Source organism: Ambystoma mexicanum, chromosome 9 (assembly GCF_040938575.1).
Source record: "Ambystoma mexicanum isolate Mex_15411 chromosome 9, UKY_AmexF1_1, whole genome shotgun sequence".
NCBI lineage: Eukaryota > Metazoa > Chordata > Amphibia > Caudata > Ambystomatidae > Ambystoma > Ambystoma mexicanum.
The window spans coordinates 637,124,032-637,151,004 of record NC_090931.1 but is presented as its reverse complement, the minus strand read 5'-3'; the positions used below and the strand labels follow the sequence as shown (position 1 = coordinate 637,151,004).

General features: G+C 45.2%; 1 protein-coding gene across 1 annotated transcript in view; it reads left to right on the top strand.

Moving 5' to 3' along the window:
- The window catches only part of SLC13A2 (solute carrier family 13 member 2), a 739,631-nt gene that overhangs the window by 433,898 nt on the left and 278,760 nt on the right, over positions 1–26,973 (top strand). Inside the window, exon 4 of the mRNA XM_069615341.1 lies at positions 21,409–21,740. Within this exon, the coding sequence (XP_069471442.1) occupies positions 21,409–21,740 (332 nt within the window). The remainder of the gene's footprint in view (positions 1–21,408; positions 21,741–26,973) is intronic.

Sequence of the window (26,973 nt, the reverse complement as noted above, 5' to 3'; positions counted from 1 at the left end):
AGACAACTCCAGCCGCAAGCAGAGCGTTAAGGGGGCCTCGGACCATGCGATAGGTATCCTCACAAGCCACCCCCAGGAAAGAAGGGTGAGCTACTCAGCAATGCAACAAACTAAAGCAACGCGATGGCGTCCAAACTCCCCAAAACTAAAGGGAAGCAACCTACGATGGAAGAATACACGAAGACCCCGCCGCCAGCGGAGGGGGTCAGAAATAAAGAAAAGAACATGCAGCCGGACACTACCCCCACGCGCAATACCAACAGATCCTAGACGCGATTGCGGACCTGAATGCGACGTGGGAGACCAAACTGGAGGCAGCCAGAGCCGAACTCAAGGCAGTGTTTTGGATCTCAAAGTGGGCGCTCTACAGGAGGACGTTAACCTACTTAGACAAGGCGTACGGAAAACAGCAGAGCGCACAGATGAACTGGAGGAAGAAACGTCCACAAATACGGCAGCACGCACATCCCACGCCTCGGAGATCCACGTACTGAAACAGCAAGTGAGCAACCTGGAAAACAGGGTGGAGGAAGCCGAAGGACGTGCCCGCAGGAGCAACATACGCATAGTGGGCCTCCCGGAAGGAGCCAAAGGCCCCAACCCAACAGACTACATTGAGACCATGCTTCTTTAGGAGATTGGAGGGGGGGGCGCTTACCCAGGGGTTCGCAGCGGAGAGAGCACACAGAGCCCTTTCAAGAAGACCTCCCCCAGGGGCACCTCCGAGACCGATAATTGCAAACATTCTGAAATACCGAGACAGAGAGAAAATACTTGAACACTTCCAGAAAGGAGGTACAATACAGAGAGCCTTGGTGACCATCACTGCGTATCCAGATTATACACTTCTGGTACAAAGACGGCGACTGAACTATGGGGTAGTGAAGAGGAGACTGCGTGAGGCAGGCTTCAAATACATGCTGATGTACCCGGCAAGGCTGAAGGTGTTCCATAACAACAAGGCCCTCTTCTTCGAGACTGCAGAGGGTGCAACGGAGTGGCTGGATGCCCAGGACCAAGCCTGATTTGCATATGGTTTTTCTCCTTCTGTAATGGCTTGGCAGGCTGAAAAACAATGGTCTGGAGGGTTGCCCAGAGTTTTGCCCGTGGTTATGATTAATTCAAAACCTTCCAGCCATCACCTTTCTGTTTTGCTAAAGTCAAACCGAGTGGGACGGGTATGCCCAGACGTGGGTCCCGAGTCTGCCAGGCCTAGAGACCCAAGCTACTCCTCACTGATGACGCCCAACAAGGCTGCAACATGTCTGGGGATGCTTGTGGTCTCATGCAGAAGGGATGTGACCTAGCAGTTCGGGCTGGACAGCCCCTTTTGGGGTAGGACCAAGCCTGATTTGCATATGGTTTTTCCCGTTCTGTAATGGCTTGGCAGGCTGAAAAACGATGGTCTGGAGTTGTTGCCCAGAGTTTTGCCCGTGGTTATGATTAATTCAAAACCTTCCAGCCATCACCTTTCTGTTTTGCTAAAGTCAAACCGAGTGGGACAGGTATGCCCAGACGTGGGTCCCAAGTCTGCCGGGCCTAGAGACCCAAGCTACTCCTCACTGATGACACCCAACAAGGCTGAAACATGTCTGGGGATGCTTGTGGTCTCGTGCAGAAGGGATGTGACCTAGCAGTTCGGGCTGGACTGCCCCTTTTGGGGTAGGACCAAGCCTGATTTGCATATGGTTTTTCCCCTTCTGTAATGCTTGGCAGGCTGAAAAATGATGGTCTGGAGGGTTGGCCAGAGCTTTGCCCGTGGTTATGATTAATTCAATACCTTCCAGCCATCACCTTTCTGTTTTGCTAAAGTCACCCCGAGTGGGACGGGTATGCCCAGACGTGGGTCCCGAGTCTACCGGGCCTAGAGACCCAAGCTACTCCCCACTGATGACGCCCAACAAGGCTGAACCATGTCTGGGGATGCTTGTGGTCTCGTGCAGAAGGGATGTGACCTAGCAGATCGGGCTGGACTGCCCCTTTTGGGGTAGGACCAAGCCTGATTTGCATATGGTTTTTCCCCTTCTGTAATGGCTTGGCAGGCTGAAAAACGATGGTCTGGAGGGTTGCCCAGAGCTTTGCCTGTGGTTATGATTAATTCAAAACCTTCCAGCTATCACCTTTCTGTTTTGCTATGGAGAGGTGGAGGGCACGAAGACATTTATGAGCAGGCACCACGGAAGGCAATCAAAAACCCCGGCTGAGGCCCCGGGAGCGGAGGGGATGTGGTGACAACCGCAGGTGTGAGGACCCGCCAAGACAACTCCAGCCGCAAGCAGAGCGTTAAGGGGGGCTCGGACCATGCGATAGGTATCCTCACAAGTCACCCCCAGGAAAGAAGGGTGAGCTACTCAGCACTGCAACAAACTAAAGCAACGTGATGGCATCCAAACTCCCCAAAACTAAAGGGAAGCAACCTACGATGGAAGAATAGACGAAGGCCCCGCCACAAACGGAGGGGGTCAGAAATAAAGAAAAGAACACGCAGCCGGACACTACTCCCACGCACAATGACCAACAGATCCTAGACGCGATTGCGGACCTGAACGTGACATGGGAGACCAAACTGGAGGCAGCCACAGCCGAACTCAAGGCAGCGTTGGAACTCAAAGTGGGCGCTGTACAGGAGGACGTTAACCTAGTTAGTCAAGACGTACGGAAAATAGCAGAGTGCACAGATGAACTGGAGGAAGAAACGTCCCCAAATACGGCAGCACGCACATCCCACGCCTCGGAGATCCACGTACTGAAACAGCAAGTGAGCAACCTAAAAATCAGGGTGGAGGAAGCCAAAGGACACGCAATAACCACACCACCACAGGAAGGAGCAACATACACATAGTGGGCCTCCCGAAAGGAGCCAAAGGCCCTAACCCAACAGACGCTTCTGGGCCCTTCCTCCCCATCATTGATGTATCGCTGGTGTGAGAAGCGTTTCTCACTCACACAACCGTTCAGACCACACCTGGATGACAGTATATTTTTTGAATTTTTAGATGTTTTAGTTTGTTTATAAACTTTTTCATCTGTGCTTTAGGGACTGTGATAGAATAATAAGTGAAGTGTGTCTCAGGAAGTTCTTTTGCTGAGTTCTAGTATAGTGCTGAGAAAAAGAGTGATTGTGTATGTGTATTTGTTGTTTTGTCCATTGAGTAGGGCGGTCCATCTTTCTTCTGTGTCCATTTGCTGTGATGAGAGTTAAAAAAAGGCCCAAAATTGTTGGTGTTGGCTTGAAAGTGACTGGCATTCTATCACCAGGTGAAATATGGTTTCAGGAATTGTTTCGACCTTGCAAAAGCGGCAGTGGTTATTTGTGGTGGAAATCTGCCTAATTGTAGCAAGGTATGAGTTTGTAGGTAGGATGTTCAAGCGTATTCTTAGAAACGTTGTTCTGATGGTTTGGTCTGGAAACATTTGGAGATATGATGGTAACTCATGAATTTTTCTGTTATCTGTGTTGCACTGGAGGTTCTGTTGATAGGCATTTTTGGTTTGGATCGTTTTTATCCAATCGTTTCGTAGGAGTTTGACTTTAGCATGTTGTGGGTGGAGAGTTAACAGTTCTTCTGATATCTCATCGTTTGCCATTTCTTCATTAAGGTCTGTTTCCATTTTTGTAGTACCGTGTTGTTGAAAGTGTTTGCATGTGCTCTCAGAATTTGTATCGCTGAAGTTTTCTGGTCGGAAAGGATTTTTTTCAGAATATGTCTAGTCTCTTCCAGAGTACGATGGATGCAATTGATTGGGTTGCCATTTCGTGTCTTATTCTTGGCATTGGGTATGACTGCGGGAGGTGGAGGATTTTACGCCTAAAAATTGCTTTGTATTTCATCCAGTTTACTGTGCCAGTATTCATCATTGCTTCTGTGCCGTAAGTAACTATGGGAATGTATTTTTGTCTATAGTAAGCCATGATAGGTCTGAAAGAGAATTTCCCATATTTCCGATGGAGGAGACATCCTTGTCGTGCCAGAGTTTGTGATGTTTGTTCTATTTTATCCAGCCATTGTTCATCTATTTTAGATTGATTTATTAGTATGCCAAGATATTTGAAGGTTGTCACATTTTCTAGTTGGTTTCCATCGATGTTGAATGTTGGTTGTTTTGCTTTTTCAGTTGATGGTTTGGTTAAAGTCATTGGGCCTCATTACGAGGTATGCCGGTAGCCATGCCGCTATTGGCAAAACCGCATGCATGTCCGTGTCCTCGGAATGAGGACTTATCGGACCATTCTGAGTTCGGATGGCCCGGTAATTCCTCACTCGAGGACACGGACGCGGTTCATCCCCATTCCCATTTCAGCCCGCATAGGGCTGAATGGGAATGGGAGAGGGAGTAAACAACGGGCCATTACGAGATGGCCCGTTGTTTGCTCCCTCTTCGCCTCGCGGGACCCGGTATGCACGCCTGGTTTTCCCAGGCGTGCTTAACGTGTCCCGCGAGGGGACCTCGTAATGTGGCGGAACGGGTTGAACGGCGCCGCAGCCTTTTACGGCGCCGTTTAACCCGTTCCGCCAGGGTCGTAATGAGGCCCATTGTCTTGGTTTTTGTGATGTTGATTGCTAGTTCATTTCTTTTCATGTAACTGCTCAGTGCTGTCAAGGCTGCTTGTAATCCAGAGGTCGTTTTGTCAAGCAGGATGATGTCATCAGCATATGCCATAACGGGGACTGGCATTGAGTTTATTTTCACGGGGTTGGTTTGGTTGTTAATCAGGTGTTCCTCAATGTCTGCTGTAAACAAGTTGTACAGGGTTGCCGCCAAAGGGCACCCTTGCTTTAGTCCAATTACCGTAGTGATTGCGTTGGTGGTAGAACCTTGTTTTGATAGTCTCACTTTTATAGAAGTTTCTGAGTATAATACAATGATTGGCTCCAGGATGTTCGATGGGCACTTCCATGCTTTGAGTTTGTCTCGTGATATGGCGTCAAAGGCCATCTTAAGATCTGTGAAGGCGGCGTGTACAGTGGTGTGGTTATTGATGGCTTCATGCTTTATTAGGTGGAGTAACATCAAGTTGATATTGGTTTCCACGTTGTCGGTGAAGCCTGTTTGCCTAGCCGAGAACCTGCCATTGTCAGTTGCCCAAGCAGTTAGTTGCTTTTGTAGTGTTGATGCAAAAAGTTTTCCAAGCGGGTCCAGTAGGGCGATTGGGCGAAAGTTCTGTGGTTCAACTCGAGGGCCTTGCTTGTAGATGGGGACGATTATAGCAGACCTTCAACATTTTGGAATTTGGTTGAGTATGTTTATCAGAGCTATGATCTGACACATGAAATTCGCCCAGGCCGGCGGGTCCTGTTTGATGACAGCGTTGGATATGCCGTCGGGACCAGGTGCTCTTGAGGTGTTTAGGTTTTTGATCATTCGTATGAATTTGTCATATTCGACGTTTACTTGCCATTTTGGTTTGTTCCGGGCCGCTTCGTCTTGATGCTTCGTTGGTCGGGCCCCATAGATGTTGTAAAAGTGTGTGATCCATTTTTCTTGTGAGATGTTAGCCGTCAATTTATGTTGTTTTTGTGAGTTATCGTTGAGAAGATTCCAAAGGTCTCTCGTGTTGTGTGACTTGTATGTTTTCATTATGTTCTCTGCGTCAGCTTGTTGGAGGATTTTTTGTTGAGATTTTCTCCAGTTGGAGTATGATTGTTTCAGCTTTTTTATCCGTGTTGTATTTTCAGAAGATTTTGTTTTCTTCAGATGGCGTATCGATTTTATCAGACATTTTTTATTGCCAACTATTTCCTGGTTGTATGTATGGTGGTGGTTTTTCTGTGGTCGGTTTTTGACTGTTTGTTGGAAGGGTATTAGGATCCATTCATAGTTCAATTTGTCGGCATCTCTCAGGGTGGAAGCGTGGAGCCTCTCTGGTAGATATGCCATCGCTGGTTGTGGGATGCGTAGTCTGGTTGATGTTCCATCAAGTTCTAATGGACATGATGGTATGGTTTTTATCTGTTCATTTTGCGCGTGGGAATGTACAGTTAATTGATTGTGGTCACTTTTGTTTGATTTTATCATGTGAGCTGTCATCACAGATGCATGCAAGTTGTGTGATCAGAATATTTAATCAATGATTGCAGTTGAAGATCCTCTGGACCAAGTTGGCATGTAAGATGCAGAGTTGTTCATTGCATGGTTGAAGAGGATGAAGTTGCAGGTGGTGATTTCGTTCATCCATCTGCTCGCTTTTGGTAAGAGTTGTGTTTGCGATCGAAGAATGCCGCTCTGCGTGAATAGGTTGATGTTCAGGTCTCCACATATTATTATTTCTACAGATTGTTGGTTTGCGACAATTCTGTCGATTGGTATGAATACTCCATCGATAAAGGATTCAGTTCTTATTGCTGCGGGGTTCGAATATAGGTTTAATATTGCAATCGTTAGTTCATGATTTTTTTTTTTCTTGGATGTTGCTGTGTGGTCGTTATTGTTGTAATTTGGATCCAAGAGTTGATTTTTTCGGTGCTCAATACAGTCCATTGAGGATTTATCTTGACTAGGGTGAGGAGGCCTGATGCCGGTCTGCCTTGTTTTTTGACTATTGCAGGATTGAGAAAAGTCAGGAAGCCATCGCAGGCTGGTGTTTCGCTGAGCTAGAATTCTTGCAGGCATATGATTTGGTAATTTTCTAGGTCCTGTGAGGTATTGTTGAAGAGATGCAAGTTTACTCTGATATTCCACGAACAGAGTGACCACGTGTTTTCCAGATTTGTTAATTGTTATAATCTAGAGGTCGTTGAGTTTTGTGGGGATACGGTTTCTGTTTACGGGTTTTCCAAGTCGTAGTTTCTTTTGAATGGTCGTTCGGATCTGCTGGATTATTCTAGTTGTGGTGATCGGCTCTGGTTCCTGGCTGCTCTCGAATGATGGCTGTTGTCGTTGTTCGTTTTTGTCCTGGATTGATGTTGCCAGTAAGCGTCTCTGTCGTTCTTTGGTCTGTGTTTTTGTATATTGGTTGATCTTGTTATGGTGGTGGCCCAGCATGTGAAACCGAGCTTTTTGAGTTGGGAGCGTCTTGATAGAATCAGCTCTTGATCAGTAGGATCGCATAGTTCGATGATGATTTTGTCTAGGTGCAGGTCATCCTCAAATGTTATCAGATCGATGTCTCTTGTTGCTATTTTGTCTAGCTGCGGTATTGCTCCAAAAAGGCGTAGAACGTTTGTTCTATTGAGTATTAGTGGTTCAGGTCTGATGATTTCATTTTCAATGCAAATTGCATACATTTCTTTTTGCTGTAACAGATTTACAAATGATAGGAGTGTGAAACTATCCTTGGTGCGGTCTTGCGATCGTGATCTAAATGAGTCGGATGAGATTTGATCATATGTTGTCTCCATTGTTGCTTCCATTGTGTCATTTTCCAAAGACGCGTCTGAGATTTCTTCATACTTGTCTGTTATTGCTGATTCAGATTCAGAAGCGTATTCATCTATTATTATGAAGCTCGAGGGAGCTATGGGTTGTACGGATGGTGGTGTATCGTCTGGTGTTTGGTCACCATGGGTGGTTAAGTTGAGTAACTCTTCATCAATCTGTGTTTTATCGGGTGTTGCTCGTGGTACCAGAGACTGTGGCTGAGTAGTGGTTCTTTGTGTTTCTTGAGTTAGCATGATGTGTGGTGCAGAGAGAGTTTGAGTCTTGCATTTCGGCGGTGTGTGAGGCAGGTCGGTTGCTTTCACTGTTCTCAGGAACGCTCTTGATCCTGTTTGTCTTTTTTTGTTATTTTTGGTTTGTATTGGTTTGTGATCTGGTATTTTCTTCCCATTTGAGAAGATCTGATATGGATCTGTGGGGTTCTTGTTTAACATGATAGGTTCCTGAGTAGTCGGTTGTGGGGTGAGGATGTTTCCAGTTGTTTCTTTTGGGAGGCATTGATCAGTGGTCAAAGCTGCAGGGTTCGTTTGTTACAGTAAATTCGGAAGGAGGGGGGCGGGTGTAAATTGGTCAGTCAGTTGGTTCAGTTGAGGGACTGTTTTTTGTTGGTGGTGTGCTTTCAGCAAGGATAGTACTTCAGATGTTAGCTTTGCTTTTTCTTGGCGGTCACTTCTTGCTATTTCGGATAATCTTTGTTGCCAGCGATTTGATTGTTCTGCTTCTATGTTGAGACGGGTTTCAATGGTGGAGATAAAGTTCTCCATATAGGTTTGTTTAGAATGTATCATGGCTAAGAGAGTTGCTTGGTCTCTGATACTGTCTTTCATGGTTTTGTGTAGTTTGAGATAAGGGATCATTGATTGGGATAGACTGTGATGAGCATGTTTTGTAGAGCCAGCATGGTAGTGGGAATCCTGGGGTGGTTGTGTTCATCAAGGTCAGGGTCTTTCGGTGTTGTGTTGGTGTTTTTATCCTGTTGAACTTTACACTGGGGAGTAGGTTGTTGGTTCTTAGTTGTTGGATCCGGTGTGTAGTAGGAGTCATCTGATTCATAGTTAAAACGGTTTGGTGGATGTTGTTTGTCAGCAGCAATAGTTTTGGTTTCTGTTTTACCAGGCAGCTGGTGCCTTTCTTGCATAATACAGGGGGTTGAGGTTAAATGCAAGTGATGGTTGCCGGGCAGAGTGCCAAATATTTCCTTTCGTTTGTCTATGCTTGTCATAATCGATTCAATTTCGGTGATGTCCATCGATAATCTTGCGGCCTTGGTTGCCTCTTTGTTAGGGACACATTCTAGTGGTTGTGCCATTTTAAGTGAATTGTGTGTTTGTAGCCAGGAGAGTTTGGCTCGTCTTGCTTATTCTTTCTTTCTTTGTAGGGTTGCCGTGCTTGATAGCTTGTGGAGGTTGTTGTGGGTTCTAGATTCATTTGGTTGGTGTCTTGGAGTGTCTTTTTCCTATACATGGTTGTTAAGATCCTTTGCTGTAGCATTAGAGCCTTCATGTGTCACGTCATCGGTTTTAAGGGCTGCTGAGTTTTCTGGTTCGATAGAGGTTTGTGTACATGTATTTGCGATCTGGACATTGGGCCTGAGGTGGTTGGTGATGTCACTTGGAGGGTCGCTGATGGTTTCTGCCAGTTTTCTGTTTTCTGTCAAATTTGGAGTAGTTCTTGGCTGAGGGGTGTCTTGGTTAGCAGTTGTGGGTGGGTTTTCTGGGTACACAGTGGTTTGTAGGCTTATCTTTGGGGTTTGAACATTGTCACCGGGCTGGTTAATGCTAACGCTCGCCTGTTCAATGGTGGAATCCACCAGTTTTTCAGATTGCTAGAGCTGTGAATTTGTGCTTGCATGTTGATTTGATTAAGATTTCTTTCTTCAGGTTTTGAGTGGTGTGTGGCACCAGTGATTAGTTGTTCAGGCTCTGATTGGGGGTTTCCTTGGGTTGTGATGTTGGTGATGAGAGTGTCTACTGTGTTGTTGGGGTCTTCGAGGAATGGGTGGTCCAGATCAAACTTCTGTGGTAGGTGTTTTGCAATTCCTTTGGAGTTAGATGCTCTTAGAAGTGATTGTTCCATAGTTAGTTGCGAGGAGTCTAGATCAGAGTTAGCAGCAATGCTGAGTTTGGTTCGTAGTCTTGTTTTTGGACCTCCAAGGATTTGTTGTTTGGTGGTACGATTTGTAGACATTCTTCCTGATTTGTTGTGAAGGCTTGTTGATTTGTTCTTAATTTGAGTCGGCATGATGTCAAGTATTATTGGTATTTTCCCTATCATTTGGGTTACCTCTCGTGTTTTGTGGGGGCCAGGTGCCAAAAGGTTGATGTGTGTGTAGTGAGCCAAGACACTTTTCTTCTCAGTCTTGATTGCCCGCTGGGGTCACTTTTCGTTAAGTGCAGTTGTGTTCGATGTTTAGATTCACTGTGATCTGGAGGGGACAGTCTTTCAGGTTGATGCTTGTCCTTTCAATGTGTATTTGGATTATTTTTCCTCTCAAAGAATGAAGGGGTTTGTCTGTTGGAGTCGTCTCGGCTGGATCTAAGGGGCTGACCCCTTCGATCTCCTGTCGGTTCTTTTAAGACGTGGTGGGTAGGATCCAAGGGTCAAGCCCTTTCGGTCTCCTACCGACAGTAAGGATTCTACTGAGATGCTTATATGATACAGGATCCAAGGGTCAAGCCCTTTCGGTCTCCTGGCCAAAGGTGCAGTATTGCCGCAGTTGGATTTGAATTGACAGGATCCAAGGGTCAGGCCCTTTTGGTCTCCTTCCAGTTCTTTCAAGGCGTGGTGGGTAGGATCCAAGGGTCAAGCCCTTTCGGTCTCCTGGCAGTATAGAGTCCGTTGAGATGCTTATAGAATATAGGATCCGAGGGTCAAGCCTTTTCGGTCTCCTGGGCAGAGTTGCAGTGTTGCCGCAGTTGAGTTTGTATCGACAGGATCCAAGGGGCTGGCCCTTTCGGTCTCCTGGCAGTTCTTTAGGACTCATGTCGTTATGACCGTGAATGTGGTGTTTGAGTTGGGTGAGCTGGGAGTGTGAGGGTCCAAGGGACAGGCCCTTTCGGTCTCCTTGGGCTTCTTTCGATTCAGGAATTTGCAGCAGGTTTCTGATAGAATCTGTCGGGTGAGCCTGTGTGGTCTCTTGTCCAGCAGTTCAGGTGTTGTTAGGATTCGTTCTATTGATTCATCAGATGGGTTGTTGCAGGGGACACAAAGTCTGTATGGGAGGGAGGGATCCCGTTTTCGGGTTTTGTTCAAGGCTTAGTGAGGGGAAGCGGGCTGCACAGTGTGCATAATGAGGGTTGATTGTTTTCTGTTTGGTTTCCCCCTCTGGACGGCCAGCGTTCCCGTCAGTCCGTGAGCTCCGTATTAGCGCAAGGGTGGGGCGGGGCGCTGCGCGACTCACGGTGGGTGCTCTCCTGAGCAAGGCGAGGGGCTGTGTGTCGTTGCTGGTGTGGGAGTGACGGTGGTCAATGCTGCGGTGTCACGCCTCTCTCACAGGTGCTGCAAGAGCGTTGGAGGCGCCGGCGAGCAGCCTCGGGTGATCAGCTATGCGGGAGTGACAGTGAGCAGCGCCGCAGTGTCACAGCTCTCTCACAGGCGCTGCAGGAGCAGCTTCGGGTGGTCAGCTGTGGACTCCTCGGTCTTGGACGAGCTTTTCGAGCTCGTTGTGGCTCTTCCGGTGTTGAACAGACAGCTGCCTGGAATGGAACAGTGAGTACTAGTGTGGGGTTTCTTGTGGGAAGGGTCACGGCTTCTGAGTGGCCTTTGTAGATGGGGGAACACTGGGCAGCACACAGGGGGGGGGAGAGGCCCAGTGGGCCAGGAGCGAGCAGGTGCTGGTGGAGAAGCACAAGATCCTGCGTTGAGCATGTGCAATCACACAGTGTATCATGAACCGTCGCCTGCTTCCATTCTGGACTTCATGGTCCCTGACCCATAGAGCACTGAATGCAGTAATCCTCCCAACATGGCCGCCTGATACGGAATGCAGCCTGCCAGTCTTTGCCCTCCATGCCTTGCAGACTACTAAAAAGACACGCCCCCGCGGCGCTCCATGTCTCAACGCTACTGCTCGCTGTAGTTGGACGTGTGTTGCCTGAGTTCGCTCGGGGCTTTTTCCTCACTCCTGTTTTCCAGTTCCTTGAATCCCCCTCCTTCCTTCCTTCCCTCTAACTTACCTCCGAACTTCATGGATTGTCGCCCGCGCTCGTGTCACGGCGTTCCGTGCCTCCAAGCCCGGACACTATTCCTTCCTGGTTCCGTCCTGGACTTCTGAACGTATCCTAGAATTGAAACATCTTTCTCACGCTGGAATCCGAAGACCAGCACATGGGCTTATATAAATCCCGGACCGTGTGAAAGAAGTCACCAAAGAAGGTCACAAGCAAACAAGAAAAACAGGTGAGAAGGGGAGAAACTTGTGACAGATTGAGACGCCTAAAGAACCATACAGATACATAGATGGAAGCCGCGGTCCAAGATCTCATGCGAGGCATGCAGGAACTCACCACAGAAGTTCAAAATCTTAAGTCAGAGAATGCTGCTTTAAAGCAGCTAGTCCTGTCTCGTGATTCTGCTACTAAGGAAAGTGTCTTGTTGGGTGGAGTAGTGGACAAATATGATGGTTCTCCAAAGACCCTTCGTGCCTTCCTTGATTCATGTTTGGTACATTTCACCTTCAAGCCCTACTACTTTTCCACTCCGAGAGCAAAGGTGGGGTTTATGATTTCACACCTCACTGGTAACGCCTTGACCTGGGCAACCCCCTAGTCAATTCGGGCGACGCCCTCCTGGATGATTACAATGGGTTCGTGGAAGCCCTAAAAGCCATGTTTGATCGCCCTGAACAGGTTTACAGCGCTCAAGAACGTCTACTTGATTTTTGCCAAGGATCCCAGGATATGCTTACATATGTGACTCGTTTCAAACAACTTATGAAGGAAGCTGATTGGTCCCAAGAGGCCTGCTTCACCCTCTTTCGAAGAGGCCTGAATGAAGAAATAAAGGACGTGTTAGCCAGGGTAGCTCGCCCAAATTCCTTCCAGGCCCTTTTGGACCTTTCCCTGCAAATCGTCTTTTGAATCCAGGAAAGAAGGGCGGAGAAAAAGAAGTCTAAGTCTTCATTCCAAAAAACTGCCATAGACCATCCTTCCAGTCCAGAGCCCGCAGTCTCTCCGACCTCGGATCCAGAACCCATTCAACTGGGGGCCTTCTGTGGACCCATTACCCCACAAGAAAGGATGCGCCGTATTCACAGTGGTCTCTGCATGTATTGCGCCTCCGATAAACATCTTGTGAGAGAGTGCCCTATCGCTCCCCCACGGCGTTCGGGAAACGCCAGCTCCCGATCCTAGATGGGACACAGTTTCGGGAGAGTGGTGTCTGCTCCACATCAATTCCTTCCTTGAACTCTCCTGGACAAAACAACCTTGTGATTGTACAGGCATTCCTATCGCCTTCCAAGAGAGAATCCTACCCCATCATGGCATTAGTGGATTGTGGAGCCATGGACATATTCATAGATACTGATTGGGTCACTCCTCATCACATTCCATACGAAACACGAAAGACTATGCAGCCTGTTGAAGCTATCAATGGAAGACCCCTGCCTTCAGGACCCATAACCCTTCAAACCAAGGAGCTTCTTCTTTCCATTAACCACCACCAAGAGAGGATTAAATTTGATATTATAAGATCTGCCCACTATCCTATGGTCCTAGGCATGCCCTGGTTACAGAAGCACAACCCCTACATTAATTGGACAGCAGGCTCTTTGTTTCTTGGTTCGGAACAATGCATGTCCCACTGTTTGTCCCTAAACACCTTACCAAAGCCCCCTGATGACTTCCAAGAAACTCAGCAAGCACCAGTCACCGTCTCTAACGTCATCCAGATTCCCAGGGCCTACCAGGCTTACGCAGATGTGTTTTCCACAGCCATTGTTCAAGCCTTACCACCCCACAGACCTGATGATTGTGCCATCGATACTGAACCTTCGGAAGTTATTCCTTTCGGAAGAATGTTTATTTTGTCAGAACCTGAAAAAAGGGCCCTCCGGGAATACCTGGATACCAAGTTGGAAAATTGAACTATTCGCCCGTCCAAATCCCCGGTGGGCGTTTCTCTGTTTTTTGTTCCCAAGAAGGATTCCAAGGAGCTTAGGCCATGCCTGGATTACCGCGGCCTTAACCAATGCACTCTCAAGGACCGTTATCCATGGCCTCTCCTCTCAGACATCCTGGAAGCGGTTAGAGGTGCAGTCATCTTCACAAAATTAGATCTCAGGGGCGCCTACCATCTTATTCGTATAAAGGAGGGTGATGAATGGAAGACAGCCTTTAGAGCATCCTTTGGCCATTTTGAATACCTGGTTATGCCCTTTGGACTTGCTAATGCCCCAGCAGTCTTCCAACGTTTTATGGATCGGGTATTTTCTGACATGCTGTTCCTCTTCGTCATCGTATATCTAGACGACATAATAATCTACTCCAAGGACCATACAAAACATGAAAAGCACGTAAGGGCAGTCTTACAACGTCTACGTGAACACAAACTCCTGGCCAAACCCGAGAAGTGCCTTTTCCATGTATCTACTGTTCACTACCTCGGATTCGTTCTTAGCCAAAAGGGGATTGGAATGGACTCTCGAAGGTTGATTCCATTCTTTCTTGGCCTGTTCCCATTATTGTAAAGCAAATTTAATCCTTCCTGGGACTTGCTAACTTCTACAGAATATTCATTCCAACTTTTTCTGAGATCGTGCATCCTATAGTTACATTACTAAAGAAAGACACTCCTTTTCAGTGGACCTCAGCCCAAGATTCGGCGTTCCAACGGTTGAAGTCGGAGATCACACAAGCTCCCATCCTTGCTCAACCCAACACTGACCGACCCTTCATTGTTGAAACTGATGCCTCCAACTATGCCATTGGGGTAGTCCTGAAACAGGAACTTGCTGACAAGTTAGAACACCCCATCGCCTATCTTTCCCGCACCTTGACTCCCAGTGAAACTCATTATTCCGTCCTGGAGAAGGAATTTTTAGCCATCCGTCAGGCCTTTACTGATTGGCGAACTCTCTTTCTAGGAGCCCAACATCCAGTACAAGTCTGCACGGAACATCAGAACCTTCAAGTCCTACAATCCCTAGAATGCAGAAACAGTCGTCAAGCGCGCTGGGCTTTCTTTTTTGCCCAATACCAATTTCAAATCCACCATTTCCCTGGAACACATAACATTATTGCCGATGCCTTGCCCAGACGTCCTGATTATGAAAGACCGGACCTTTCCCAAGATGTTTCCCAACACTATATTTGTTGCTCAAACAATTACTCTCCTGGAGGATATCCGAATCCAAACGCAGTCCTCGGAACCTTGGAAGGAGTTTAGGAGAAACAACCGATGGAAACTCAAAACAAAAGACAGATATCTATTCAAGGATAATCGATTGGTTATCCCCACCCCTGTATTGAGACAAAAGATCACAAACTTATGCCATGATACCTTCCATTCAGGGCACCGTGGTATCACCAACACCCTCCATCTAATACAAAGACAGTTTTGGTGGCCAAGGATGAAGGACGATATCAAGATCCACGTCCAGACTTGTGACGTCTGTAACCAGAACAAACACGACAATAAAAGACCAGCAGGTCTCCTGCTCCAACTGGCAATACCAACAAGACCCTGGGAAATCATCGCCACAGATTTCATCGTGGAACTACCGTCTTCCAGAGGCTACACAACCATAATGGTTACCATAGATCTGTTCACACATTTGGCCCATTTTACGCCTCTAAACAAGCTACCATCCTCATCTGAACTTGCTGGAATTTTCCTAGAACACATATTCCGGCTTCATGGACTACCTTCCAAGATCATTTCTGACCGAGTACCCCAGTACATATCCCAGTTCTGGAAACAGTTATGTTGTATACTGGGAATCCAACGTGCTTTGTCTTCGGGTTATCACCCACAGACCAATGGAGTTACTGAACCAAACCCTGGAGCAATATCTTTGTTGCTTCGCCACCAAGGTCCAGGATGATTGGTCAATCCTAATACCTGTGGCCGAGTTCGCATACGACAATTCGGATCATTCAGCTGTGTAGTCAAGGATTTCATCCTTCAGTACTGCCATCCATTCTTCCTCACCCTACCGCAGTTCCCGCAGTTGATTCCTGGATTGAGACATTAATCAATGTGCACAAGGAAGCTAAAGAACACCTAGAAAAGGCCTGAAGAGACGTTATACATTATGCCGACTCCAAAAGAAAACCAGGACCTTCCTATTCAATAGGCGATAAGGTCTGGTTATCCTCAAAACTCCTACCACGTCACCTATGGCCAAATAAATTGGCTCCCAGGTTTTACGGACCCTTTTCTATAAAATAAATCATCAATCCAGTGGCCTTTCGATTCCGTCTACCAGAATCATGGAAGAGGAGCCATCCAGTCTTGCACACTTCTCTGTTGAAACCATATGTTCAGCCCTCTCAAACTGCTCCAAGATCTACCCCAGTGATTGTCAATGACCAACTCAAACGAAGTTACAGACATTTAGCTTTACTGATGATAGACACAAAGGATATGCTTATGACTCATATAGCTAGAGGACTGATAGACGTATACCTTTTTCTATGTGAAAATGGCAAGACGCATGAGAATACATATGAACTGCTTGCAGAGGCTTCACTGCAACTAAGCCATAGGTACATTGGAGTGAATCGGAAAAGCAAGACGAACTCAAGAACACAGGGAAAGGCTGACAGGCTGATTCTGTTGAAGCATGCAGACCAAGCTTTCAGTTCAGACACCATGCACAGCCTCAAGAAGGACACTGAGAGAAGGAAGGATTCAAGTTAGCAGAAGAGATAGTACACCTGGAGGGAAAACAAGCCACAAATCCTTACATTGCAAGCAAGAGAAATACATTTTGTGGTCCCTACACACGTGACCTGAACCTACAAGACAGAGCCTATTCATTTGAGCCAGACTGAGGTGTCTGTTCCCATCGAACCAAAGACAGGAGGATACAAAAGTAACACAGGTTCAAAGCCAAATGTTCTGTCTCAGGCCGTAGGAGATCGGAGATGGTAACTTATTGGGAACATGCAGTACCTTCGGGGTCGTTCCCACTACCTTGAATAGTCGCATTTGGCTTTGCGACTGTCCAAAGCTCTCAAGGCTGAGAAGACCCTTTCTGCCCAATCCCTAATCACCTTCCACGCTAAGCTTACACTATATTGCACCGGCCAATCACCTTACACTAACCTGTAATTTTGTATTCGCAACACATAAAGGTGGCCTCAGGAGGAGCCACCAGATATGGCTCACCCAGTGACCGTGCTATTCCCTTATAAAATGTATATGTAGTTCACCTCTCTAACCAATCCCTTCCCCTGTTAGGTTTTGGGGATCTAACAACATTTTTGTGACGTTGTGGGTTGACAAAACTGGAATAAAGTTGCATTTCTCATGCTGCAATCCCTGTTATTGAATTGTTAATGAAGACAGTGAACTTTGTCCTATGGCTGGGATTTCCGTTCTTGGGGCATGTAAACGGGGAGACGGATAATAGTCTCCTTGCCACTATTACAAGTGGTAGCAGAGGACGGTCGCTAAGACCTCTCAGCAATTAAGACCTTCTTATTCTGCTGCATGCCCCGAGGAAGGCATCAGGACCAGCGAGGACCGCATTAAAAAACCAAGCGTGGATAATCACAAAGCCATCAGGAGCCACCTTGGAGACATTTGTGCCCGCTCCCCATGGGATGCCAAGCAGACCACACGGCAGAGTGGCAGATTGTGGGAGAGGCGGTGCCTGAAGGCTTCAGATGATCCACAGAGTGCAAGTATAGACTCAGCCATACTACAAATACTGGGGAGGGGAAATTGTTGTACGTTGTTTGTTTTGTGTCATTGTGAAGCATCCGTGTTTCGCGGCGTCAGCTTAGGTTACGGATAAAAAAAGAAAAAAGACAAAAACGGATACCTGTTCTCTAGGCATCACCTTAGCTTATGGATGAAAAAGACAAAAGACAAAAAAAATAGTATACATGTCCTCTAGCTGCTAGCTTAGTTTACGGATGGAAAAGACAAAAGACAAAAAAAAGTATACCTGTTTTCTAGGCAGTTAGCTTGGTTCATGGATGACTTTTGTATGGACCCCCTGTGTCTAGGCGCTAGCGTAGCTCACCGAAGTCGCGGAAGGTGGATTCTTAGTTTATCTCATGTAGATGTATTCCTATGTGCAGCAGTATAGAAGAAGGACCACATGATTTTGGTATTCCCTGTGATTTGAGAGGCAGGAAGACGGCCGTGTGTTTTGTCATGTGTGTTATTGTGTCTTGGAATGTTGTAATAATTGAGAGGGCACTCAAAGTATTGGGATTCACACTTGTAGAACTGGGATTTTGTTTTAAGCTTGTGACATCAAATATAAGGTTGTTGAATAGGATATGGCACGGTGATATGAGAGCGAAGGCCCGTAGTGGGGCACAGATGTGGTGGTAAGAGAAAGCGGAAAGAAGACACAAACTGGAAGTGTTGAATAATAGAAGACAATGGTTTTTTAACCTGATGAAGTGATGTTTAAATTGTCAAAGAGTGTTATGCCGATTGGGCTGGGTTCGAAGAGCATGTGAAGGAAATGTGGCTTGGCGTTTAAGGGCATAAAATACAGTGTGGGTAGTGCACAGAGCATGTTCTTATTGGCGGTGGTGAGCCAGAGAGGCTGGTGGAATATGTTAAGAATTGTTACGGTTTTGGAGAATTTAATTGAGAATTGATGATAGTTGTGCAATATACAACTTGACAAAGTGTTCAAATGTGTCAAAAACCCTGACTTGAGGTCAAGTAAGTATCGGCAGTCAGTGAGTGAAGTGCCACCATGGGTGCATACACCCCTTCAACATTTGTGTAAGTCCCTTCTACGGTATCAAGACAAATTACGCAAGTATAACGCGGAATGGAAACATGATACAGAAGGCAAAATGGTGAAGCCATGGCCCCGGGAGGGCAGTCTTTCCAAATATGTGCGGCAACACATGACCGCGTATTTACATGCCAGCTATAAAGAAATTGAGTAACAGATCAGCAATACTGGAGCTATGGAAAATGTTCCATGGTGGGGACGCCGAGCCACCCAAATGAGAGTGGATGCTGAACCATAGCGATGTGGGGGACGAAGCGGCCACGGCTCCTCCTCCCCTTCCTTGAAGGAATTAAAAGCAGCGCCAGGGTATAGCAATACCGTATATGCAGCAAGGACAAGCTTAGTGGCACGAAACAGGCAAATAAGAGGATAGAGGCTACAAATGACAAACGCAAGGAGCGCAGTGACCTGCAGTGAAACTGATGGGAGATACCAAAATGAGATCGGGACCTAGTGGGGATAACGAAGTGACAGCCCCACCAAACGAGTGGGTAGAAGGTCAGATACTGCTCAAATTGAATGGAAGGAATGCAGCCAAACACAGAAGTGCAGAGGAGGAAGTTCAGAAGTGCAAGGGGACAGAAGACGAGGGCAGAGATTGGGCAGAGATAATGGAGGAAGTAAAGAGAAGAGAGAGGGAAGAGAAAGAGGAATAAGAGTGGCTGAAAAGGGAAAAGAGAAGGCAGACAAAAGGGAAAAGGTGGAGAGAGGAAAAGACAGACAGAGATAGAGGAAAAAGCGATGATAAAAGCACGGGAAGAAAAAGAGAGGTAACTGTAAGTGAAGAGAGAGAAGAGGAAGATGGAAATTGAAAGGCTTGTTGAAGAGCATCGACGCAGAGAAGAGAGGAACGGAAAAGAGACATAATTTGAGAGAGATGCCTCAGGGAGGTAGCAGACAATGACGGGACAAACACATTTAAATGGCAATGAGGAAGAGGGGATACAAAGAAGAATAGGGATACTGTATAGGAGCAGGAAGGATAGTGCTTCAGCGCCGAAAAGACAAGCAGGAGTATAGCAGGGTCTCCATTGAGGGGAGAGAGTAACTCACTAGACAGAGTAACGGGGAAACGACAAGGGAAATGCATGCTAAGGAGACTTAATTTTGAAAATGAAGGATCAGAGGACAGCAACGACAGCATCCGAACCACAGAGTCCGATGAGGACCAAGGAGAAAGTGACGTTGATGAAGGGGGAGGCCTAGCTGCCCCATTCAGAGAAGCAAGCCTCAAAAGGCAGACACTGCGGGCTGGAGAGGAAGACACTGAGAAACGTAAGTTTGAACCCAAAGTGCGCCTTGAGCATCCCAAAGGTAGATCACATAGAGCAGGCAAATTTACTACATATGCACAGAGGCTAACAGCCTTCCCTGCACAGAAAAGAGTGAGGATGATGAAAGCATTCACAGCTACCAAAGACAGAGAGACACGACAGGGGAATACAGTTGACACAGTTCTCGTTGCTAGAAAATGGTGGCGGATGACCATAATATATACCATGGCAATAGATGGACAAACAGAATATGAGGTGCAAGTTGCCCTCGCTGACTGCAGGAGCGGGGAAATGGATATATGAGTTAGAACGATTGACGGATGGGACGACACTGACAGTGGGTGACATGAAGATCTTACTCCGAAGGAGTGAAGGACAATATAAAGGAAACATAATTGCCATTCAATACGAAATATCAGATGGCAGGCGAGGCTTTGGGAAGGAGAGGTGGCCCACAAGCCATGGACAACACAGATGGGAAGTGACGAAAAGTGAACGGAGGAGGGGAACAGAAGAGCTTGTTCAAACAATTGTAATTAATACTTTGAATTGGTCTGTTTATACTTTAAAAACTGCAATAAAATTTGATTTACAAAAAATTAATGTTTTATTCTCATATAATTCCTGCAAATCCTAAAATACATTCCATACAGCGAGTAAAGTACAATTCCTTTGGGATGATGGCTGGAGAATCTGAGTGTGGTATTTCTGTTGGTAGGTTTACAAATGAAATATACTTCTTTATGCGAAATAACCATATCCAAGAAAAGTAATGCTCTCTGCAATCAATTCACAGGTAAACTTCAAATTATGATCTAAACTGTTAATCGATGGTGAAGACATGGCATTAATTTGCTGTACACATCTAAATCGATTGGTGATTACAAGAACAAAGTTTTTATTAAGGAAGGGCCTCACCATGTGTTGGGTGGTAGCCCTTAAATGCGGCGGTAATGCTATTACTGTGTATTTAAGGGCTGGTTCTATTATGAGTTGGGTGGAAAGTTTGGGGTTTTACCTCCAGCTTTTTGTTGGAGGTAAAAATCCTGCTTTACGCCCGTTTTCATCCATTTTCAGCCCTATTACCGACAGCGCAATTACTGCAGGCGGTAATAGCACTCCCCAACCCAATTGTGTCCACTGGACCCAATGGGGAATGGGAACTTACCACTGTACCACTACTCATGATTCTGCACTAATAGCGCCAGACCGAGTAGCTATTTGCACTGGCGGTATCCCGGCGCTATTACCGCCGGGATAACACCAGACTCCTGATGAGGCCTGAAGTCAGTCATTGGATAGACGTTAATGTTCACAAGCCATTCAATCTTTTAATGAGAATAATAATTACTGGTGTCTGGATGTAATGTTGGATGAGTACCAACAGACAGAACAAGAGAACGTTATTATACAAAAACAACACGTAGACCATATTTAGGACTGTTTGATCAATTTTATTTGTATGTTAAGGAAAGGCTGTTAGTTAGATAAAATGTTCACATGAATGTACATAAATGAAATTGGGCTTCACTGTGTTCGTTTTTTGGTAATTTGTATGATGAATTGTGCTTTATAATATTGTTGTGTGTATTTGTGCATAGATTTGTATGAGTATATTGGTAGGAACTGTACTGTTTCTTGTAAATATTATGTGATATTTTCATCATTAAAATAGTAGAATAGTATTGCTTTGATTTTCCCATGTTAACAATGGTCAGTGTATATTACATAGTTCCCAGTTTTTACAAGGGAGATCTGCTCATTCATAATCTGAATAGAGGTTAGGTGATAATCTTCTCTGCTTTCTTTGCATCCTGATTGCAGGCTGCTGCTCGGCTTCATGCTTGTGACGGCATTCCTATCCATGTGGATTAGCAACACTGCCACCACAGCCATGATGGTGCCCATAGCGCAGGCCGTGCTGGATCAGCTGCACAGTTCTGAGAAGAAGCTGAAGGCACAAGAGAAGCAGGATGGTGGTCAGCCAAACGCGGAAATTAATCAAGCATTTGAACTGGAGGAGTATGGCCCTCCCCAGGCCAACTTTGCCAGCCCTGATGAGGCCAAGAGAAAGCCAGCACCCAGTCCTGGGAGTGAGAAACAGTCAATTGAGCAGCAACAGAGAATACTGCAGATGCCAGAGGACCAAAATGAAAGTGAGTAGCTTCAAGTAAAACCCTTGGTATTATTGTCTGAGAGAACAGCTCACAAGTTAAAGTGCTTGCATCTGAAGAAGTCCAGCCCTCGTCTCGCTAGTTTGGACCGCGCCAATGTTGACGAGCCCTTCATCCTTCAAAGGTTGATAAATTGAGTATCATTAAACTAGGAAATATTAACACCTATATAACAATGTCATATTATTATCATCATTGCTTCCCCACCACATTTGCTCATTGTTGTTTCTCAAGCATTTCAGGCTTTGGTTATCAAAGCATCCACCCCACCTTCATTTCTTTGTAGGGAGCACTATCCCAGCTGAGCTTGTGTTCAGACAAGCACTGCCTCAGTGAAAGGTGGTACTAAATGGAGTAGATTGGGAGAAAAAGGAGATCCCACGTTGACTACCTTAGCGATCAGTTCTCTGGGTATTCACAGTGCATTCTTAAGCGATATTCCATTGTAGCCGGTAAACAAGGTATGTACATTTTGCGTTTAATACAAAGGTCTACTATATAGGTGATACCAAGCAGGTGTGGGGAACATAAAAGTCAAATTAAAAGTGCACATGCAGGCATATAAGGCACAGCTATCCTAAAGAGACGTACACAATGGAATGGGAGGCTGTAATGGCTGCCAAACAACAAAATGTGCTTGGCGCGGAGTCTGTTTACCTCAGTAAGTTATACTATTGTGACAAGTCTTTGGGAGGATCAAGAAGGAGGTTGTGGTTCACATATGAGGTTGATGTGTGAACACCCTTTCTCATAGCACTGATGATATTTCATTGATTATATTGTATCTGGTTTCAAGTGCCCAAATTCAGAAGGAGAAATTGAGTTTCGGTGGGCAACCAACTTTTTAATATTTTAAAACAATCAGTCCAATGAAGAGTGGCTCAAGGACTTTCATAGGAAAAAGGGAGAGTGAATGATAGAGACATTATGATTCAGTTGAGGAATAAACATAGAGCAAATGGAAAGTCTTGGTCCAAGAGACCACATAGAACTGTTGCATGTATGGCCTGGAGGAGGAGCGAAGAAAGGCTGATGAATGCTTGGAACAGTCTGCCAGTGGCAGAGGTGAAACTAAAAAAGTAAAAGCACCTAAGACGGCCTTGTAAAGGAACCAAAGATGGCAGCATACAGACACAGCAGGAAAAAGCATGGTGAAGCAACACATCAGACACAATGTGTACATGAAGTCCAGGAAGCAGAATGGCACACTACTTGGTCCTGGCTTTACTAGGCATCAGCATGTCCCATCCCAAAGCTCTTCCGCTGGCTAAAGCCACTTTTCTTCTAGAACATTCTGGCTTCTCGTATTCAAATAAGTCTTTTTTGATACTTGAGTACAGGATTGCAATCATTGTTGGTATCATGAGAGCAAGAGAATAAGAGGGTCTGGGACCCTGAAAGAAACAGCGACAGTACAGAAGGAAGCATATGGTTGGCTGGGGAGTAAACCAAACTATTGCAACAGCACATTGCGAGTATGGGACCCACACCCTTATAAGAGCAAGAGGATTACTGGGACACTGCAGGTGGCAGAGAGCCAGTAAATTCCCATTTCCACAGTACTGCATGGGATGGGATGACCTGAATCACCGGCACAGTTACTAACAGTGCCAGTGATTCAGTCATTTACTCCCGGCACGTCAGGCCTGCTGGGAGATCCGTTGCCCCCACATGCAAACTTGAAGTGTGCCACTACGGCAAAAAAATTCCTGAGCTGGAATTACCAGCATTTTTTCCAGACCGGCACACTTAATAATGAGGCCCTATGACTTGGATGTTTTGGTCACAGGCGAAGAGTGGTAGTATTCTCAGCCCTTTCTTCTGTCTCGGGTTCAAATATACAATTAGATCCGGAGAGACATGGACCTGTAGTTCTATGGAGAGTATTACTTTTTCTCTCCCTGGGATTTGGCAGCCATAGGGACTCAGCAGTTCGTAGCTATGCCCTTTTTCATCGACTTTTTTCTGTGAAGTGGATGGCACATTACATGATAGAGTCACACTATGAATTATTTTTAAGTGCAACATCAGCGTTATGAAACACTGCTGTCTCATTTGCATTTCTATAACTCAGATAGGGATAGAAATGCATTTTTATTTTTAAAACATTTTACAGTGCTCATGCCTTTGAATGGCCCGTCATTCTGAAACATTCTCCCTTGTGCATGTTGGTAGCATGTCATATCAGTGTCGCAAGTCAGGTCCTGACATTAATGTATTTAAAGGGGCTGGCCAGTGCATAATTTAGAAACGCGCAGGGCACTGTTGTGAACACGAAGACCTGCACACAAATAAAAAAGAACATCATCTGCGCATTTGATTTTTTGTTACTTTTTGAGAATGTGGGTCTATTTGTACTATAAACCTGCTGACCTCCATCAATACTGATACCTCAACAGGACTAAATACTACAAGAGGCACTGTGCTTCATTCAGTTCAGTAACACCCGCCACCCTCCCACACAGAAATCAATGTGTCAAAAAATGCACTATGCTCCACTCAGCATAGATGTATCCACAAGGCTGGTGGGAGAAGGATGATTCACCGCCCAGGCCTCCTAATGACCAAGTACAGTGACTGTGGGAGGTGTCATTTTCCGCCTCATGGTATCCTGTATTACTGTTTTAGGAAAGTGCAAAGTAGCAGATTCTTGTTCTATGCTGACAGAGTAGCAGCACAGAAATATACAGAAGACCAGGTAACAAACCTGGCCACACAGCCGCTCTCTGTATAAGCCCTACCAAGGGCAGTGCAATTTGCAAAATTAGAGTCAACTAGTAAATGTTCACTGTATTTACAGAATGTAACTCATCCAAATAAATCTCTTAGTCGGATCCAAAAGTAATATGCGTTTATCAAAAAGAAAATTCCAAGTTGGTCACTAATAAAATCTTAGTGAGGCCGCGGCTAACTCATCCCATAATTGTTATAGACATAAAGTGCCAATGCATTTCGGAGCATACAGCTCCTTCATCAGGGCAGGTCTAATTTACACAAACTGTGGAACATTTATACCAAAAGCATCAAGTTTTGAAAAACATAAACAAAATCGTGATTGTGTTACAAAATATAACCATGCGTGAAAACAATATAAAAATAACATACCAATTTTCGATGAGTTGCAAGGTAAATGGAAAAGGTGAATTAAGCCACACAGTAGGGAAAAGAAAAGATGCCAAAATAAATAATGTGTAAATGAAATAACACAGTTAATTTGAACATGATCAGAAAACCAAGGAAAGTTACCTCAAGGGATCGAGGTAGCCCGTGGAAAAAATATGCGGGGAGTTGACAACAACTTCACGCAAGATCAAAGGTCTGGAAACCAGACCAAATCAATTCTTCAATCTGTAGGTGCAACAACATGTGTTTTAGTGGGTTGTCTCAGAATTTGTCATAGACACTAGTTGTAGAGGTCTGCAGGCTTACCTGTACTCGTAAAGCTACGAGTGTACTGAGGCTGGGATTGCGGTCAAGCAGGGGACGCCATTCCGCATTGCCAGGGAACAGCGTTCCCAAGGTTACTCATACTAATATAAACACGTGACCCAAATGTGTCCATTGATCGACACGATGCCGATAGGCAGTTGCACTCTATGCAATCAGGCAATCAAGGCTAAGAATCATAGAAATAAAGAATTTGCAGTAGAGCTGATGATAATTACGGAATTATAGAAGGAAAAAAATCGAAAAATAAATATGAGAAAAACGGCTGATAGACATAGAAAACATACTGCCGATTACACTCTATGTAATCAGACAATTCAAGCCAAGAATTCAAATAAAAAAGAATTTGCAGTAGAGCTGATGATAATTACGGAATTATAGAAGGAAAAAAATCAAAAATTAAATATGAGAAAAAAGGCTGATAGACATAGAAAACATACTGACGATTGCACTCCATGCAATCAGGCAATTCAAGCCAGGAATCCAGATAAAAAAGAATTTACAGTAAAGCTACTGATAAATGTAGAATTGTAGAAGGAAAAGAACAGAAAATTGAATGTGAGAAAAAAGGCTAATAGACATAGAAAACATACTGACAATTGTGTATAAATGAGTGAAAATTTCATAGATAAAATAAACAAACATTGTGATAATAATAATAATGATAATAATAAGCATATTAGACACACTGCGATATATGGAAAAAATCATGCAAGGGTAGCATGTGTATCTAAACCATTACATAAACAACTAATGGGTGTAATCGTGGATATATCATGTACATTTATCATAAATACACCAGTCGCATGCGGTAGCCCCCGGAAGGCGCTACCTTGGGTCCCAAACCTAAGTTCGGGAAGGGCGACAATGGTGTGTAAACGTTGGTGATTGGATCCTAATGTGATAACAATTCATATTGAATCCTAAAATAAAAGACATGAATGACCCCCTTAAAGAGAGAGGTCATCCAAAGTGTCCCGGTATAAATGTACATTGGTAGAGGAAGGGAATCATGTACTAGTCACTCATGTATCAACATAATCCTCTTAAGTCAAGCATGGAAAACAATGATTCAAATGTAACAGTGATAGTTAATCTCTTCATTTAGGCCATTTGGGTAGAGGCTCCCAAGTTTGTCTATCCAAAAGGTTTCTCTTTGGTTGAGTCGCAGGCCCAAATCCTCATGGGGATTCGATTTCTTTAACACTTCAAGAATGACAAATCTAATTTGAGTCAGGTTGTGGCTCTCATCACGCCAGTGGCGTGCCACCGCCGAGTTGGTGTTACATGTACGTATGCACGAACGGTGCTCGTTCCAACGTGCCTTTGCTGATCTCGTGGACTGTCCTACATAATACTTACCACAGGGGCATTTTATACCATATATAATGTTCACACTATCACACGTACCAAATGTCTTCAGGAAAATCTTGTTGCCTGTTCTGGGATGGTATATCGTGTCACCCTTGATCACCAAATTACAATTGATGCAATGTAAGCACGGATATGTTCCTGTGCGTGAAGTAATGGGTTCTTTCATCGGTGGCCTCGTGTGGACCAGTTTATCTCGTAGGTTTTTGCTCCTTTGATAAGCAAAGACTGGAAGTTGTTCAAATAGATTCTGGACCCTTACATCATTCTTAAAAATGCTCCAATGTTTCTTAATGGAATTCTTTATTTTGTTACTCTGAATGGAAAATTTAGAAACATATACTGGAGTTTTGAGTTCTTTCTTGGGTTTAGTAGTACTTTTCAATAGGCTGTCACG